This window comes from Hippoglossus hippoglossus, chromosome 21 (genome assembly GCF_009819705.1).
Source record: "Hippoglossus hippoglossus isolate fHipHip1 chromosome 21, fHipHip1.pri, whole genome shotgun sequence".
NCBI lineage: Eukaryota > Metazoa > Chordata > Actinopteri > Pleuronectiformes > Pleuronectidae > Hippoglossus > Hippoglossus hippoglossus.
Genome location: NC_047171.1, coordinates 11,133,754 through 11,148,279, shown reverse-complemented (window position 1 = coordinate 11,148,279; position 14,526 = coordinate 11,133,754). Strand labels below are relative to the sequence as shown.

The window sequence follows — 14,526 nt, the reverse complement described above, 5'->3', positions numbered from 1 at the left end:
CTCCCGCTGTGTGAGGAAGTTCAGACGCGCGCCGTTGTGCCGTAAACGCGCGTCACCAGCGCGCAGAGCAGAGGAGCTTCCCGACGCGAGGGGGAAGGAAGGAAGGAAGGAGAGGATGGAGAGATGTGTGGATCACGACCACGGGAGGATCTGAATATGACTCTTCACCTCCTTTACTCGCACTCCTCTTCGCCTGTGCTGTAGCCCAGTGGATATCCCAGAGATCCCCGCTGAGAGGTTTCCTGCAGGGGGCTGCGTGGATCGTTTCAAACCCCCGGGTCGGTCCTTCACGGGTAAATGTTGTAGTTTACTTGGCCGTGTGCGTTTAGGGGGATCCAGGAAATGTTGGCATGGCCGCCTCGGGAGCGCGCAAGTGTCCGAAGAGTGAGAAGTTGGACGAGGCGCAGGCTTTGGCCAGGAGCTGCGCGGGGAGACCAGACTTCCTGCCGTGTGACGGACTCTCCATCTGCTCGACGCACAGCCACGGGAAGTGCTTCAAGCTGCACTGGTGCTGCCACTTGGGCTGGTGTCACTGTAAGTTTGTCATTTTTTCCCTACATGGTTTTGATAATAAGTTCAGTGAATCACCAGAAATCCATCTCACTGGCACGAGAATGAGAAAAACAGATGCTGGGTATTTGGTTTCTCTCCGCCATGTCAGGAATCCAGATGCTCAGGCTCTGTATTGACTAAAAATATGGACAATTTTTTACTAAAGGCTGATGTGGCTCATTATGAGAGGTTATGTAAAGTCTCCTCACTTGACTCCACACACTCAGCTCTCAGGAAACATTTGCTGTGTTGTTTTAATTTCCCCTAAAACTTCATATTCATCTCACTGTCTTGTCTGTATTCATTGCATATATAAGGTATAACATCATAGTCCTATATAGATAGTCTTAATGAGAGTCAAACCTACAAATAGACCTCCTTATATGAATAGTTGATGTGGTCTAAACAATGTAGGCTGAAATATTCATGAGCAGGGGCATGAATGTTTCAGGTCACGGTTCATGTATTTATCTGAATTTACTTGTATCTGTTTCGTAAACTGTTCTGAATTTCGATTTCCAGCCCAGTCAGTGTAAACTATACATATTTAGGACCTTGCAAATTGCGTGTCCAAAATACAGTTCTGTGTATCTTCTTTAGTCTTCATGATATGTTCAAAGTAAAAATAAATAATTGGAAATTTGTATATTTTAGATTTGTTTTCTGCAAATCCACAAATTACAAGGCCTAACAGTCCCTGTAAATCCAATCAGGCTGCACCAAATATCATACACTTACATATCATCAAGATCAATGATATATTATGATGAAAATGTTGAAAAATGCCCCATCTCACAGTGTTAAAAACAGTAAAAAATAATGAATGCATCTGCCACCTGATCTGGATCCTCAAAAAAAATTGAATGGGTTCTCCCCTGATCCTTCCCCCTAAGTGTCATGGACATCCATTCAATTATTTTAGTGTCATCTTGTTCACAAACAAACCAACCAGCCAACAAACAAAGGGACCAGGGTGAAAACATAACATCCTTGGTGGAGGTAACGGTATTAATCTTAATGTTTGATATCCTGTGTCTTTCAATTTACTTTTTATTGAACTCCAAATGGGAAAGGGGCTTAGTCTGTATGTATTCCTGTACATACTATAACAGGGTTGTTTTATGTCTCATCAAGACCATTTCCTTCAAAAGAGTCTACTACCAATATTCATGCATAATTCCTGATTCAGTAAGGTGCACATTTAAGTCATTCCTTGTTAACTGTTAGCGCCATAGCTTTGAGGAAAGCCGCACATCATTCGATACATTTCAATCAGATTTCAGTCGGGGTCAGTGCCCCCCTCGCCCCACCCCTGGATGCGCCCCTGCTTTCCTTCGCTGTTACTGGAAATTCTTGTGTGACGTGACATGCATCACTTCAGTCATCAGTTTCATTTCTGCTTTCAGAGTGTTGTGACGCTCGACATTTGTCTTAATGTCAACAAATCCCTTGAAAAGACGATGTGCTGATACGACTAACAAGTAAAGTACTGTGTCCGTGGAGCTAAAGCCTGATGTAGCTTAATCCTCTCCACCACTGTTGTTCAGGAACTATATACAACACACACATCGCGATGGACATGGGCACTCTAGATTATTTTTGAGTCAATCTCGTAGACGTCCAACTGGGCACTTACCAGGGCACCAAGTGAGTATTAATCCACCGCTGGAAATAGCCCCTAAATATGTGTTACTCATTCTTTTATGGGCAACAATTACTGAGAACTACAGCCCAGCTTTCTTATTAAATTACTTCCCTTTCTGAAAAATGAATTATACATCTGTGACCCAAATTTAAAGACTTACAGCCTCAGTAGGAAGGAATGGGCTCTGGACTGAGTTCTATGGACAGTGCCAGGATGTCTGAAAGAGATGAATGAGGATACTCTGTGTTTTCTCTTGGTCTTTTCATGGCATTCGATAAGAATGCAGAACAATGCCAACATTTTAGACGTGCCAACGTGTAGACAAATGCCTCTTTTACTCTCCCTTTGCCAGTCGAGTGTTTGCCCTTCTGTTTTTCCCCCAGTGTGTAATGTTCGACGTAACAAATGCATGGAAAACCGAGGTGCTCTCTCACCTAGCGTCCTCGCCAAATTAGGACGTTCACCCGGGTGTCATGTTTCCATTACAGCTGAGCTGGTGCCGATTAAAACCTGTCAACTGCAGAGTCATTTGACCTGGGAGAGGCTGCAGATCGAATCTATTCCCATTGCAGATAAAAGCCAGATGTGGGTGGATTTTTTTGACCAGTGGAAAAGGGCTAAAGTCAAGTAGTGACAAATTCAGCAGCCATGTAGTATTTGTGACATCCATATACCTCGGATATTTTGTCTCCATTTACACTGAGTCTCCACGTGACGCTTGATGCCACCAAACGGCCAAAAACTGTGCGTGAACCCGACAGGGCGTCCATCCCCTTAGTTCCCCCCCCACCCCCTCATCGCTGGCTGCCCTGAAAATCCTCAGATCAGTGTAAAACACAATCACCATCCACTCCGCACCCGTCAGCCGAGGGGGGCTTACAGTATACAACTGCACTCGTCACATTGTAATCTTTGCCATGTAATCATTGGATTTAGATGCCGGCTTCCGTTCAGAGCGAGCCAAGTGATTTGAAATATCTGATGTGGCATAAAAATGATGAATTCTCTCCAGTGTCTGTTGACGAGCCACACACGGAAATTTGTGATTTCTCTGCAGAAGCCTGCTCCGTTGTTGCATCATTTGTAAACATTTGGACTCGCTCCTCCTCCCTGCTCTGAAATATTCACCCCTCCGACTCAAAAGGTGCTGTGTGATGAACACACAGCCCTTTGTACCCATTATAATTCAGATGTGTCATGCTATTGAAGAGGGAGCCAGCCACATCACAAAGGAGCGTTCTCACCTTCAACATCTCTTTGCCCTGTAATTCACAGGTTCCCCTCGCATGCACCACAATGAGAGTAAACCAGCTTAGACTGCTGAATCAGGCACAACCAGGACACCCAGTGAGAAAAGTATAATGGCGTGCTTCTGCATGCGAGGTACGCCTGCTCGGCTCGGCTCACGCCCTTCTTCCTAGAGAAGCATAATAATGTTGCGATTTTCCATTTTGAATGTGCCTACGCCTATTGCCTGGAGTACAAACTTGTTCTGAAGCTGATAATTGTGCATTCACCACAGGGAGCACGGCGAGGCGGCGTTTTTAATTACATTTTTTAATAGGTTTCCAGCGAAACAAACACAAAAAGGTCAGCATTTAAATTCTCAAACACAAATTATGTGTGTTTTCTTACCTTTTAGAGCCGTGTGCGGTAATTACCTGCGACTTAGTTCTGGAGCTTCTCCTGTTTCCTACGTGCCGCGCGCAAACCGAACACCGTGTCACGCGATTCTGGTTCCTGCACTCACAGGTCACAAATCAGCAAGAAGCAAGATGGGCCTTCTGGTCATTCTGACTTACTTTAAGCTTTGTGGAAACCTCTGGCAGAGAAACTGGGGGAAAACTGGAATTGGATTTAAGCGGAGGCGGTGTTCCCAGCTGGTGACAACATCAGTCCAAGCCTCTCATTTGTGGTAATTAGCTGTGTTTAGTGTCACTGCCAATATGTCATGTCTGATGAGGTTCTTGCTCACAGCAGCACTGGAACCACCTGGTCTGAATGGTGTTTTTTTTTGTCCTTCTCTTTATCCTCGACCAACTGATTACAATTACCAGGCAGAGCGATGAATTACTCATTAAGAAAATCTAACAAAGTCTAATGACTCCTGAACGGTCTTGTCAGTCTGTTCGTTCTCTGTCAGCTCTCGTTTTGTTCCTCCGAGCTTGTAGATACAAGAAAGTGGGATCTTGTCTGTCAGACTTCCTCTCGTGCTCTCGTCTGTCACATCACGCAGCTGTAGCTTGCAGATCTTACTAAAGTGAAACAAGGAGGTTTATTGGGTAAAGCTCTGACCTTAATTTGATTGATGTGGTGACCAAATCAAAATTAACTGCAGTGCTGAATCATAAAGAAAAGAGCCTCGGCTGTTATTAAAGGATCAATATATTGTCGGCGCAGGCCTGAGAGGATGTTTTTCGAATCGATTGATCGTGTTTGGGAAGCTGCAGTGCTCCGCCTGCAGGTCTCTCAATGATGCAAGCACCGAAATAAAAGTACGACAACTTTTCTCTTATGTTTGGAAGGAAAGGTTTAGATTGTCTCAGGTCTCCTTGAATGCAATGGCACATTTTCTGTTTGTGTTACTGTCTCCTCATCACAGCTCAGTGAGAAAAACTGAGAGTGAACAAAGGCAACGAGGATTTTGAAGCTAAAACGACTGGAATAAGCCTCATATTAACTCCGAGCTGAACTTTAGAGGAGATTTTGACGAAAGACGACTATCGTGTAATTAGTCCAAATGAAACCCACGCAGCCTCGTCGCAGACTCGTTCACCTCGTGACAAAGATACCGGGTGACTTCACATTATAGCTGCTGTGGCAATGTGCTCTGAAAAGGCAGCAGGCGGACTCACCTTGTATCTGCTATTTCTTTCCATTCATGGCATTGAATCTAAACGCAGGCACTTTGCCCTCATATAATTACACGGTTCAGAGCCGCTCGCTAGCTTCCCCCCGTCATGCATTAACAAAGAGACCAACAATTGTATCAGAAGAGGTTTTAACAGGTCAAAGTGGGAAGATGAAAAAAATAAATAATGGCTGATTGCTATTAAGCTCCTTCAGTTTTAGGGTCCTGGTATCTTTATGCTGGTTTACAGTCATGATCCGACTGGAACAGAGCCGTGTGCTTTTTCTACTGTAGCTGCTTTCAGACATGCACTGAACGCCAGAGGCTGTATGTGAGCACGCAAATGTCAGTTGCTCCAGACATTTTCTGGAACTTTGCCTGCCAACCCACATCCCCCCTCCAGGAGTGAAATGTCTGGGAAAAAATGTCTGAGCGAGCCCGTGCAAGAATACAGCATGAAAGTTTTATAGTGAGCGAGTGGGCTGATGATGACGTTTCTCACATGCGATGGGCGGCGAAACTGGAAGAACATAAATATCTCGAAGATGTCAACTAGGAAAGACCAGGAATTATACGTCTTGTCCTCCCTCCTGTATGAGCTACCCTGGCACAACCCCTCGCCTGAACTCTCTGGACATTGTCGTGTTGCTTTAAACACATCCGACCCGGACAATCTCTTGCTGCTGTCGTCATATGTGAAAGGCAAACTCTGGAAACCCATTTTTCCCAGAGTTCTAGTCTGAAAACGGTTTATGATAAGTCAAGATGTCTGCTGCGAGGGAAAAAACGTGATTACCCACTGTTTGTCAGTAAAGCATCAATAGACCAGTGTGACAGTGTGATTTACAAACAGCCCCCATGTGTCACAGCCCTGTGACCTGACACAGTGAATTTTGAGTTTGGTATGATAGTTAAAGAACAAATTCAAATGTATTTAAATGGAGGATTGTGGATTTTATCACCTATTCCCACTAACGTTGGTGCATTTATAGTCAGTATTGGCAGGGAGGGATAACTACAGTGACCAATAACTCTTTAAAAGCTCATATGGTCGTGTTACTATTGTGTTGGACTTGAACATTTCCTCTAAGACCTGTGTTTACAGCTGTTGAACCTCTGTGTTTGCTCTGTGAAAACAGCTCTGAGGGTTACATTCTTTCACTGTGGTGACAGACAAACACTGGATCTCTGACTGGCTGTAAATCAGGAACAGCCTCGGCCTCTGGAGCCACGAAACAGGAAAAGGAGTTTCACGTGACGCTGGGTCGGCCGTCCCCTCTCGCCTGAAACCTGAAACTTGCTGTATGTTGTTGCCCCTGCAGCTGCAGCTCCCTTTGTTTGCACAGATTTAAACACAAAGAGCTGCGGATGTGCGGCCAGACCCTACCGGCACCAGCCAAATGGGTGCAGCAGCTGTTATAAGGACAGTCTGTTAAGATTATTAATTTTATACAGCCACATTTTTCCAACATCTTTGATATGTTGCATTATGAGGCAGCTGGTTTTCACTCAAACATACAAATAGATTAAAAACTGAGGGGGTTGTTAATGACTCAGTCTCTATGAGGCTTTGATATAAACTGCTATCAAAATTACATAATCCGTAAAAGACAAGTCGTGCTCATTCATCTTTGACGACACGTTGAGCTCGTCGACAACAAACCTCGGCCTTCGAGCGTCTCCTCCCAGCTGCAGACTGTAGAGCCAGAGCTGGGATTTGGACGGAGCGATGTGGAAGCTCTGTGAAGGAGAGCGAGAGGCTGATGGGCTACATGCTGCATTATTAAGGGAGACTCCTATCTCCAGTATTAAAGCAGACTGTCGGCCAGACACAGCAGAGAACACATGAGGTTTGCAGGATGGAGACGGGTGGAGACAGAGGAGTTGGAGCTCCTCGTTCCTCCTCCGCTCCTCCAGAGTGCAATCTGTAAATTCCCAGGAGTGAGCTGCCTGTTCTACGGCTTTCTCATTAACCTCCTGCACTCCTGATTTTCACCATGAATCATCTTTTAAAAAAACATATTTTGGCTGTATATAATGTTCTCTAGCTCCTTGTTCCAAGAGGAATTATTTTAACACTGACTATAATAATTAATCCCAGGTTTCCCTTTAAAGGGATAGTTCCCCGAAAAATAAAAATTCCCTCATTATCTACTCACCACTATCCTCCTCCTACTTACTGCTGCGGTTCTTGTGAGAATTCGTGACTGTCGGGGCTTATGGACACTTGGATGACACCACAGGAGCAGGATGGAGGCATTTTATGTTTTTCTTTCTATAGTTTTTTTCTGTTTGGAGAAGTGGTCGCTGTTTGCTTATTGGATTTGGCTGCAACGCTGTTTACCAGTGAAACTCCAAAAGTGTTTTGTGGACACTTCACCCACCCTAACTGTAAAGTAGAGGAGAGATTCACCTCCATGGCTTTTAAGTGCAGAGGTCATGCATGCATAATGACATACTCGTATTGAAAAGCGGTTATTTGCTTATTTTTTATGTATCCGACAGCCTTGTTTCTGTTGCCTTCAGTTCCTGATCTCCTCAGTGAACTCCTCGTCAAAAATTTTCACATAATGAAAAGGCTTAATCCAATGAAGAGAAAAGAAGTAGGAATCATTCTTTCTCCTCAAAGAGCGACATGTTCTGTGTTTTTCTGGTCAGCTGGGTCTGCAGTCAGTCAAAAACATTGAGTCTGACTTTCCTCTGCTGTTGATTCTGTCTCAGTGTGGGTGTGAAGCAGTGGGTCTGCAGTGTAGCTCCGACGGTTTGATTCTGCAGCACTGACTCAAAACCCTGACATTTACTGTCAATGCTGCAGATTGCACTTCTTTTTACTCTGTCAATCATTATTGTAGCAAGACTTGAAATGTCTTGTGACATCACTTCGGCCGATTATCACGAGGGAACAACAAATGCACAGCAAAACAACAAAAAGGATGAAAAAGTCAGATACATTACCAGTAACTGTTTCTTACCATTTGATGGTGGATTTGTTTTTTAACCAACACTATGAAATAAGATAATCTGATGATACTCAATGTTTTTTTGTTTTTTTATTATTATCAACAAATCCTACAAAAAGACCAAATCCCCATCTGAAAAAAGTTCCCAACCAAATATCCTATTTAGTCCTTTTTGAGTAAAGGTTCATTTATGCTGCCTTTTCGTACGAAAACAGATGCGTCCGTTCCAAACGATGTAGCCGTCGCTGCCCACATACTGTCATGCGTCCTTTACTGTTATTATTGTTGTTTAGCAATACATCCAGTAGACGGCAGTGCAGACTCGAGAGTTTCTGACAACAAACATGGCGACGGTGGGATAGGTTCTGATGATGTACCTTAATAAAGAGGGAAAAGTGACCACGTTGTAAACAGCGGTGGTCCAAATTACCATCACAACTCTCCTCATAAAGGTCTTCCTCATGTCCTATGGCCGTCTCGATTAAACTACTGGCTACACTGCCCCCAGTGGTTTCCTGTGGTACTTCTCCGTTTTGTTAATGCCGCCGCTCCGGCGACTGCCTTGACCGAAAGGCATTCTGTTTTCAGGTTGTCTGTTTATCCATCCATCCATCCACCAATCACCTGTCCATCTTATTCTTGTGACCGGGATATTTCAGGAACGCCTGATTAAACTTTGAATTTTTGTGACCTGTTCCTTCAGTTGGAAATAATGGGCTTGGCTGAGTGGCACAGACGGGGTGATGCACTCAAAAGGTTTTGAGCCATAAAGTATTGTTGCTTCTGGTCATTTCTGGGTTGTGTTGACAGCAAGAAAAATATGTAATAATTTCAGCATTTTTCTTCACATTTGTTCTAACCTTAAACTAAGAACTGAGATTCGACTGAATGTCTTCAGGATGGTAAAATATTGCAATTTTTCTTTCATTGTTAGGACTGGGCCTCGTTAGGTCAGAAATACAAACACACACCCACACACAGGGACACACAGAGCCGGGAGGGCGAGCAGAGGCTGCCTTACATCTGACATTGTCATGTGTCGACTTCAGCACTGAGGAACACAGAAGGGTACAACTGAATATCAATAAAGCTGCTCGGACAGTGTTCGCTGTCTGTCAGTTACTGTTGGTTTCAATCCTCAGTATAGTATATATAAATATTTATACATAAAACCAAATATGATAAAAATATAAGGACATCGATATCTCACTTCTTTATCATCCTGTAACAGCGTCAACTCATAAACAGGATTCCTGTTTATGAGTTGACGCACACAGTCAGTCCTTTGTGTGTAACCAGCCTCAGATGTTGATCAGAGGAATAGTGTGAAACCAATATATTATAACAGGATATTAAATCATTCATGCTTGTGCACGAGCATGATGCAAACAAAACTGGGACCGAGCTGTGACAACACAGCTCCATGATGGTTCTGGTGGCTGTTGGAAGAATAATAATAATAGCATTTGTAACAGAATAGCATTTCTAATAATGTGAACTTTGTGTATCTCAAGCCTGCAGAAAGCTATATTTTGCTCCTGATGAGGATTCTCAGATTCCTTTTTTGCCAAACTAATTGATATTAATCTCACATGCAGTGGACTTTCCTCTGGGACTCAGAGAAACAATGATATTTCAAACTAAATGCGAAACTAATTCTGCATTCCGCAGACGCCCTTTTTAAATCTACACACAGCCCGTGTTTCTCTGACAAGGCCGGGGAGGACGGCCAGCGTTGGTGTGGGGCTCGTTCCATATGCCTGTCTGTTTTACTGTCTGCTGAAGCATCTGCCCGTCCCTCAGTATTGCTCTTTGTATTTGAAACTCCAGATGGATGAGTGCAATTAGATGTAATATGCTGAAAAACTAAATGTCAACACGTCGCCCTCTGCAGCTTTAGCACTCATTTGTTGCCTCTATCTCGTCTGCCTGAATGGGCTCGTCTCCGGCTGAACATGGGCCATTGAGTTTTCTCTCATTAAAACAGAGGACGACGACTATTTCCCCTCTTGTCTTTATCGACATTAGCTCTCGTGTTTGGCTTTAACAATGTTTACGGACATGAAACTTCAGTCGCAGCCTCCTTTGATCGCTTCACATCGGTGGACAATAAATTGTGACTTTGAAATTGAGGTTGGTCATGGGAATCTTTGTGAAAAGTAGTTGACTTTATACTGAAAACATGTCGCATCAGCATTAGGAATTCTCTTTGTCCACTCAGCTAAACAGACGCACGTTCCTACTCTGAAAGTAGTTATGACGTGTTCACTGTAACCTGGGAAATGAGATTGATTGACGGGGTCCCCCCAGCCGCTGAAACAAAAGACAGGGACGCGGAGCGAAGAGGAAGCGATGCGTAGGCCTGTCATCTTCTGCAGTTCCTCCATCTCCAGGGAGCCAGTTAAACACACTTCTGAGCCACACTGCTCAGGCAGCACCGCTCGAGAGTATGAGGCTTCAAAACAATGAGTAACATTCAGGAGCAAGTCATTTTCACACCAAACCCAGTACATGAGGCATAACTCACACGGACGGCGTGTTTAATATATTAATATTCTCCAGAATAAATGTATTTATGCCAGGATTGATGTGACGCTGTGCAGTGTTCTTAGTCCAGATGTGATTCAGCACCACATCAGGATTTCTGAGGTGTAAACGTAATTCTAAATGCAGTTTCGTCATTTTTCAAATGAGTCTTGCAGCAGTTTGGAGGAGGGAAAAAAATGTTTCTACATTTTTCCCTCTGACAGCAGACGGACACATGGTTGGTTATTACAGACACAGTATTCACTCAGAGCCCACTTAAAAAACTGTGTCCTTGGCTGAGACTGTGCTGCTGCTGTGTTGCTCTGTTTGCTACTGTCACCCAAGGAACAAGTGTGGCTTTATATGATGAGAAGGGTTCATACTTGAAGAGATGAATTAATGTGCCCCCACAGCGTCATGAAATTCACTTTTATTTTTTAAAAAGAAAAGAAAAAGAAAAAGGGGTTTGAAATGCAAATGCTCAAACATAGTTTTATGATTTTATTGGTAAAGCAAAACCTAAGAACGTTTTGTTGTTGTGTTATATCGATAATTAACTTACTGGAAAGAAAGAAAAAGAAAATCTACTTGGGTATTAGGGCATGGCAAAATACTTTTTGGTTAAATACTGTATATTAGTAACAAGAGTTAACAGACGGACATGAATTAAATTGTATTTGTTATCTGTGACATGAATTGCAGTTTCTAGGTTGAGATTTTGCTTGCGTGCTGTTTTTCCTTTAAGCATCTAATATGTAACAATTCTTTATTAAATGTCAAAAAATTACCCGACCTAGGTTATATATATTTTTTAAACTTGTGTACTTACATTCTCCAAAATGTTTCCTACAATGTTCAAACGCAGAGAAATCCCCAAATTTATTCAAACTAACTAATGAAGTTTCATTTTTGTTGCCTTCTAATTGCTTCATCTCTGCTTTACCTGTGGTGAACATGATTTGAGTCAGGTAGACTTTTCCCATGATCCCACTCTGCTTGACGACGTCATCAAATTAGATCAAATTCTGTTTGAGAGATCCTTTGTGGACGAAGACATTTTATCGCATTTCAAGTCAGTATTGTCAACATATTAGCAAACACCAGCATTTTGAAACATTCAGTTGACAAGTAGAAACATAAGCATTCATTAAGAGTCTTTTTCCTGTCCACCTGATGTATGTAATATTTTCTCCTCTAAGTCTGTGCTGATCTCCACCAAATCCTGAGGGAAAGATCCGGCTCCTCAGCTGCTAAATGATGCACTATTTTCTCGAGCTGGTCTCTTACTTTGTCTCTCTGCTGCTTGGTGCTGAGCAAGTTATGCACAGATTTTTAAAGAGCTTTTTTTTTTCTTTTTGCTGAAAAAGCTGCCGGTGATTAAAGTGAGCAGCAAAGTTTCGGAGACAGAAAACTGAATCAATAAACTGAAATATTCTCAAATGCTCTTTAGTGCTGAGGGGAACTGCAGGAAAGTCAGGTGGTTATCCTTTGTGGGATGGAAAGTTTATAAACAACATAATTCACATGCAATAAGCATCTGATTCACTGTTAATGTAACAGAGACTATGAGTGATTTTCTGAACCATAGCATTTTGTCATAAAGTAAAATCTAACAATGAAAGTGATTTTCGGTGTTTTGTCTTTTCCCGTCTCTTTTAGGCAAATATGTGTACCAGCCCATGACCAATGTGTGCAAGCTCCCGAGCACAACCGTGCCACAGGTCGGCTCCGAGTACAGCGACACCATCGACCTGTCCGTCTCCCTGGCCGAGCGCTTCCTGAAGCTCGCCCCCTGCTTCCAGTCCCCGCCTCACTTGGAGTCGCCGAAATACTGCGTCATCGCCGACCTGTTTGTGGACGACTACATCGTGAAGCGGATCAGTGGCAAGATGTGCTACGTGCAGCGGCCTCTGCCTCCCTTGCCAGAACCACCTCATGCTCCCACCCCTTCCCCGCCGGCTTCAGCCTCGTCTAAGTTGCCCAAAAATTCCACTCAGCCTCGGCCACCGGTCAAGCCAACGCTGCCAACCCAAAAACACACAGCTGCGGCCGCGCCCGTGCAGCCGGTCCAGCAGGTGTACAGTGAACACAAACACCCCTCCCCAGTGGATAAGATAAAGGGCCCCAAAATGGACCACTGCTCCTCTCCGTCCAGCTCAGAGGACTCTGGCATCAACGCGCTGGGTCTGCACTACCTGGAGTCGTGCGAGGAGGAGAGCGAGGAGGAGGACGACGGGTTGAGCTCGGACGGGAACTCGAGCCCCGGCAGCCTCTGGGATCAAGACGACTGCTCTGTGCTTTCTCCCTCCAAGTCTATGATAGAGATCATTGAAAAGATCGAAACAACTGTGTAACTGTCATGATACTGAGCTGAGGGGGAGCGTGATTCACAGCGCTGAAGCATATTCATGAGAATAACACTGGAGGATTCATTTTACGTGGACCAATAGAGAACAAAGCCCCTCTGTAACGCTTCAGCAGGGCTGCGCCGGGTTGCTTTAATTTGAATCTGCTTTCCTGCAGGTGGCCGAGAACTGTACGCCTGCACTCTCACACAGCCTCTGCTCTGCCCACTAACCCTGCATGGAGTGAATTTTTTACAACTCATTACAATAAAGTAGAAACAGGAAGCACAAGCATATCAAGCACATGCACGGTGGCCCAAGTCGGCCCCAATTATACAGCGAAAAATCCGAAAATACAACTGAATCTATAGTGGGTGCACTTCCTTCAGAGGGACGAAGGAAAAAGTGAGAAGTTGCCAAAACGTCTATTTGTTAAAAACACTGCCGGAGCTAAAATATGTACGATCAGAGGAGATATGAGTAGGTTTCATGATGATAATAAGCAGTTAAGTAGTTCTTGGCGTTCTGGCCGTCGGACTTTATTCTAATTCGACGCTCGAGAGGCAGATAAGCGTGGCATTTCTCGTTCTCGGGTCAGTGGCTACACCCACACGCGTTAGCAATTCTGACACTTCAACATAATAACCACAAGGCCAGCTACCTCTCGTGGGCCTAAAGCACATCAGCCTTTTAACCTGTTAATTACTAAGTTGCTGTGACAACTCCACTTTTATCACGTTAATACATTTAAAAAAGAGAGAGAGAGAATAGCCGGCTCACAGTTTGTCTGCACTTTACTGACACCATCAACACGAGGAGTAGTTAGGTAGGACAGTGTTCGACAATCAAGGATTACACAGAAGCACATTCCTATAAATGTACCTGCCAGTGAGGACCAAGGATAATCACAGACCCAAACTCATTGTTCTGACCAGCTTTGTCTGGTCGGGGCCGAATTGAAACTGCAGTGCTGTTCGTGGTTTAATGGGCCGTTAAGCAAAACATGACCCGCACTGACCTCCATTAGCTGCCAGGAAGTTTAAAGAAGCACGGTCGTGTCTCTGGCACAGCGAGTCATGTTGTCGCAGCAGAAACTAGTAAGACCACTAGAGGGAATATATCCAACATATACTTATACTTATAAATAATTAAAATAATAATACTGAATCGTTATTTGTTTGAGAGAAGGCTGACAGGGGATCCCGAGAAAGGTGTTCAGAATAGGTTAGACTTTATGTCAGTTATTTTGTACGAAGGGGCAGGAAAATTCACTTAACGCACCTTTAAAAGGAGATAACAGTAGGTTTGGAGTAGGTTGTTGAATAGGTGTTTTGATGTTGTGATGGACATAATGTTGTGCGAAATACACTCGAATATGAAACTATAGTGAGATTATTAGCCCATTATTAGTCAGTTAGTAAAAATGAAGCTGGGCTGGGTCAGCTGGCGTTTTTTTCTTTTCTTTCTTCAATCTTTAAAGAGTTGTTTCCTGGAGCGTTCTCAGCAAACAAATCACTAAAATGTTCACAGATATGTATTAATGCAACGCTACAAGCACTGGATGGAAAAAAATAAAGTCCTTTTGCATGACTGCATTCTACGACAGAGTATTAGGGCCACTTAAAGGGAAAAAACGATCTGGAATTA

General features: G+C 43.7%; 1 protein-coding gene across 1 annotated transcript; it reads left to right on the top strand.

The window, feature by feature from the left end:
- Positions 1 to 7: 7 nt before the first annotated feature.
- Positions 8 to 13,916, top strand: zgc:162707 (UPF0524 protein C3orf70 homolog B). The gene is made up of 2 exons (XM_034575101.1): positions 8 to 534; positions 12,194 to 13,916. Exons 1-2 carry the CDS (start codon positions 351 to 353, stop codon positions 12,886 to 12,888), a joined length of 879 nt encoding a protein of 292 aa, XP_034430992.1. The 5' UTR covers positions 8 to 350; the 3' UTR covers positions 12,889 to 13,916.
- The last annotated feature ends 610 nt before the right edge of the window (positions 13,917 to 14,526 follow it).

Excerpts from the sequence above, each read along its gene's own strand:
- zgc:162707 (XM_034575101.1), top strand. The coding sequence starts at position 351 with ATGGCCGCCTCGGGAGCGCGCAAGTGTCCGAAGAGTGAGAAGTTGGAC. Across the intron at positions 535-12,193 it reads CCACTTGGGCTGGTGTCACT|GCAAATATGTGTACCAGCCC; the intron begins GTAAGTTTGTCA and ends CGTCTCTTTTAG.